Source organism: Echinops telfairi, unplaced genomic scaffold, assembly GCF_000313985.2.
Source record: "Echinops telfairi isolate 266 unplaced genomic scaffold, ASM31398v2 ScPeMD7_443;HRSCAF=831, whole genome shotgun sequence".
In the NCBI taxonomy this organism is placed as follows: domain Eukaryota; kingdom Metazoa; phylum Chordata; class Mammalia; order Afrosoricida; family Tenrecidae; genus Echinops; species Echinops telfairi.
Genome location: NW_022104341.1, coordinates 85,224,679 through 85,228,535, shown reverse-complemented (window position 1 = coordinate 85,228,535; position 3,857 = coordinate 85,224,679). Strand labels below are relative to the sequence as shown.

Here is a 3,857-nt window from a genome sequence, read left to right as displayed (position 1 = left end):
CGGCAGAAAGTGGGGTGGGGGCGAGGAAAAGAGAAGGGGGCTGGAGGGAGAATGGAGGGGCTGAATAACAGACGCTGCACACTCCACCCCCAGTGGATCCCAGTGAGAATGTGACCTTAGTGAACCTGAGACCCAAGACAGGATACAATGTCCGTGTGCAACTGAGCCGGCCAGGGGAAGGCGGGGAGGGGGCCTGGGGGCCTCCCACCCTCATGACCACAGACTGTCCTGGTAAGAGGCCCTTCCTGTCCCCCCAGGGGTCCCGCAGTCCTACCCATTGAGAGGTTACCACCCCGTGTCCACTCCAGGGGCCCCGGGCTCTCCCCGTCCCTGTCTGCCGGGGGCCATTGTTCTGCCCAGCCCCACGCACTGACTGAACCATCCTGACCCTTGATTCTGACTCCAGAGCCCGCGGTACAGCCATGGCTGGATGGCTGGCATGTGGAGGGCCCGGACCGGCTGCGCGTCAGTTGGTCTTTACCCGTGGTGGCCAGGCCGCTGGTGGGCGATGGTTTCCTGCTGCGCCTGTGGGATGGGACCCGGGGCCAGGAGCGCCGGGAGAATGTCTCGTCCCCCCAGGCCCGCACCGCACTCCTGGCCGGACTCACGCCTGGTACCCACTACCAGCTGGATGTGCGGCTCTACCACTGCACCCTCCTGGGCCCAGCCTCGCCCCCTGCACGTGTGATTTTGCCCCCCAGTGGTATGCTCTGGGAAGGGGGGTGGCAGGCTCAGGATACGGGGAGGACATGGGGCACAGGGGACACATGAGACTCGAGGACCTGGGGAGGTGACGGGAGACCGGATTGACATGTGAACACGAAGCACATGGGAGAGCTTGGGAGGACACAGGCTCTCGGGAAGACACCGGGCACTGGGGAATGGTCAGATATGCCAGAAGGCCGTACGTCATCAGGAGCACATGGGACGTGGACACAGCAGGCTCCTGAGTGAATCTTGGACATTAAGAGGAGTTGGGGTACAGGAAGGGAAGCAGAAGCTTGGGGGTCAAGGCAGCCTTGGGAATGAAGACTAATTCACCCCAGAAGGGAAGTAGTTTAGGGTCAAGGGCTCCCATTCTGGGGCATACAAAGCAGGTGACACCACTAGAGTGGATCTGTCTGAACTCCTTGTTACATAGCTTTGTCCCGTGTGAATCCTCCCTTCCCACTCCCATCTCCCTAGGTCCTCCTGCCCCCCGACACCTCCGTGCCCAGGCCCTCTCAGACTCTGAGATCCAGCTGATGTGGCAGCCCCCAGAGAGCCCATCTGGACCTATATCCAAGTATATTGTGGAGGTACAAGTGGCTGGGGGCTCAGGAGACCCACTCTGGATGGATGTGGACAGGCCAGAGGAGACAAGCACCATTGTTCGTGACCTCAATGCCAGCACATGCTACCTCTTCCGTGTTCGGGCCAGTGTCCAGGGTCCTGGTGACTGGAGCAATGTGGTAGAGGAGTCCACACTGGGCAATGGTGAGGAGGCAGGGCCACAGAGCTTCCTGGATCTCACTGCACTCTTTTTCCTCGGACTCCCCTACTTTTGACCTAGGGCACCCCATACCTCTTTCAAGTGACCCAACCCCAGTGTCAGGGACTCTGATCCCTCCCTTCTGTGATCCACTGTTTAGTACTGTGATCAGCATGCCATCCAGTGACCACTGGACGAAGGCTTGGCGTCCCTAGTCCATCCCTCCATGTGGCTCAAATCATCTCTCCAACCCCGGCTCAGCGGTTGCTGACCTCTGAGAATCCATGGTGGGCGCCCTCTGAATTCCCTGACCCAGGCGTCCCCATGACCTGCCCGCTCCCTCCCATTGCTGTGGCCAGGGCTGCAGAGTGAGGACCCAATCCAAGAGAGTCGGGCCGCTGAAGAGAGCCTGGATCGGCAGCTGATACTGGCCGTGGTGGGTTCCGTGTCTGCCACCTGCCTCACCATCCTGGCCGCCCTCTTAGCCCTGGTCTGCATCCGCAGAAGCTGCCTGCATCGGAGACGGACCTTCACCTACCAGTCAGGATCGGTAAGTGACTGCACCTACCCCAGGGTACAGGTGCTCCCTTCTCTTCGAACCGGGGACTGTCTCGTCTGGTCCCATCTTCCCAGCTGTCCCCCACCCTCCTCCCCCAGTGGTCCTACCTCCTCGGAAGTCTTCCCCACCGTGGTCACTATGGTGTGGATGCTGCTCCGCAGACCTTGTGTGTCCACGTGCTCGTGTTCCTATCTGTGAACTGACAGACCTCCGAGATGGTGCGGGCCGGGTTCTAGACCACCAGAATCAAGTGAATAGCAATAAAGCAAGCCGCACCCGTTTGCTTCCCAGTGCATATGAAAGTTACCTTTGTCTGTGCTACAGCCTAGTAAGTAAGCGATCACGTGATGTAAACGCTTGAAACGTGATGAGAATGATCAAAATGTGGAAGGAAGTGAGGACATGCTGTTGGGGGGAAAATGGTGCAAATCGATTTGCTTGAGGAAAGGCTGCCACAAACCCTCCATTTGTACAAATGCAGTATCAATGCAATAGGTATGCCTGTCCTTTTACTGTGGTGTGTGTGTGTGTGTGTGTGTGTGTGTGTAGAGAGAAGGGGGGGTGGGGGGACGCATAGACTGTCAACAACACTCAAGGGGGCAAATAGACTTTCTCTCAGAGTAAGCTCATGTGTAACAGTGAGGTAGTTAATCTGCCTCATGCAAAACAACTCTAATATATCCCTAGTTCACCATGGCTGGCTCTGGGGTTGAACCACAGGATTCTCCCGGCCTCTTCCTGCTCTCCAGGGATGGTCAAATCTAGGCAGTACCCTGATATCAGGGAGGGGCCCCCGTGGTTCATGCTGGTCTTCAGGGGCCAACCTCCATCGCAACAGATCTCTCTAACTGATGTCTTCGGCCCTGCTATGGTCTTCTGTTAGCAGAAGGGCCTCCTTTGGGAGAGATTCGGGAACTCTGGGTGTCCCAGTCCCCTGCAAAGAACAATAATTCATGACCCTCAGACCCATGACCACAATCCTTCCTACTGTTTCCACTCTTCTGGAGCTTATAGTCTCCGCTATCACTCTTGAGGAAAGAAACATAAGCCTCCTGATACATTTTTCTGAACTTGGGGGTCCTTCTTTGTCCATAAGAGCTGCCCTGGTGGTGCAGTGGGCTATGAATTGGGCTGTTAACTGCAAGGTCAGCAGTTCAAAACCACCAGCCGCTTCTCAAGAGAAAAAGGAGACTTTCTATTCTTGGACAGAGTTGCCGTGGCAGAACCCACAGGGCCATTCTCCTCTGTCCCATAGAGTTGCTATGAGTTGGGGGTGGGGGGTTGTCCATGCCCTGGCAGCCCACAGGCTAGCACTTGGTGGGTAGGTGGAGCTACGGCTCCTCAAGGACCTGGCAGGGTCTTCCATGTCGTCCGCTCCTTCCGTCTCTTTGTCACGCCCTGGTCCAGTCTTCTCTGAGATTTTGCCCACTGTTGTCATTTCTGCTCTGAACTCTGTTCTTGGTCTGCCGGGCCTGTGCTCTGTGTATTGATTTAGAGCCAAGTTTTGGCATTTAAAAACAAAACAACGCTCTTCTTTCTGAAGGGCTGACTCTTGTAATAGAAAGCCCAGTGTTCAAGCCTATTGTCTCTGCCATGCCTTTGGAGGGGAAAAAAAATCCATTCAGAGATTCAAGGGGCTCCTTTGTTGCAGGCTGTGTCCTCCCTCCCTCTGAGGCCAGTGCACACAGAAAGACAGTGCTGCTGCTGTCCAGGGGGAGGGCAGTGGGTGTGGGTGGGGAAGGAGGGAGGTGAGAAAGCAGCGCTTTCCATGACCACATACATGTCTGCTCCATGTGCCAGCAAGGAGCCTCGGTGGCCTAGTGGTTA

At 56.6% G+C, this 3,857-nt stretch overlaps 1 protein-coding gene across 1 annotated transcript in view; it reads left to right on the top strand.

Moving 5' to 3' along the window:
* The window catches only part of TIE1 (tyrosine kinase with immunoglobulin like and EGF like domains 1), a 20,835-nt gene that overhangs the window by 9,828 nt on the left and 7,150 nt on the right, over window positions 1-3,857 (top strand). The window contains exons 12-15 of the mRNA XM_045291775.1: window positions 94-231; window positions 407-703; window positions 1,186-1,476; window positions 1,831-2,021. Of these exons, the coding sequence (XP_045147710.1) occupies window positions 94-231; window positions 407-703; window positions 1,186-1,476; window positions 1,831-2,021 (917 nt within the window). The remainder of the gene's footprint in view (window positions 1-93; window positions 232-406; window positions 704-1,185; window positions 1,477-1,830; window positions 2,022-3,857) is intronic.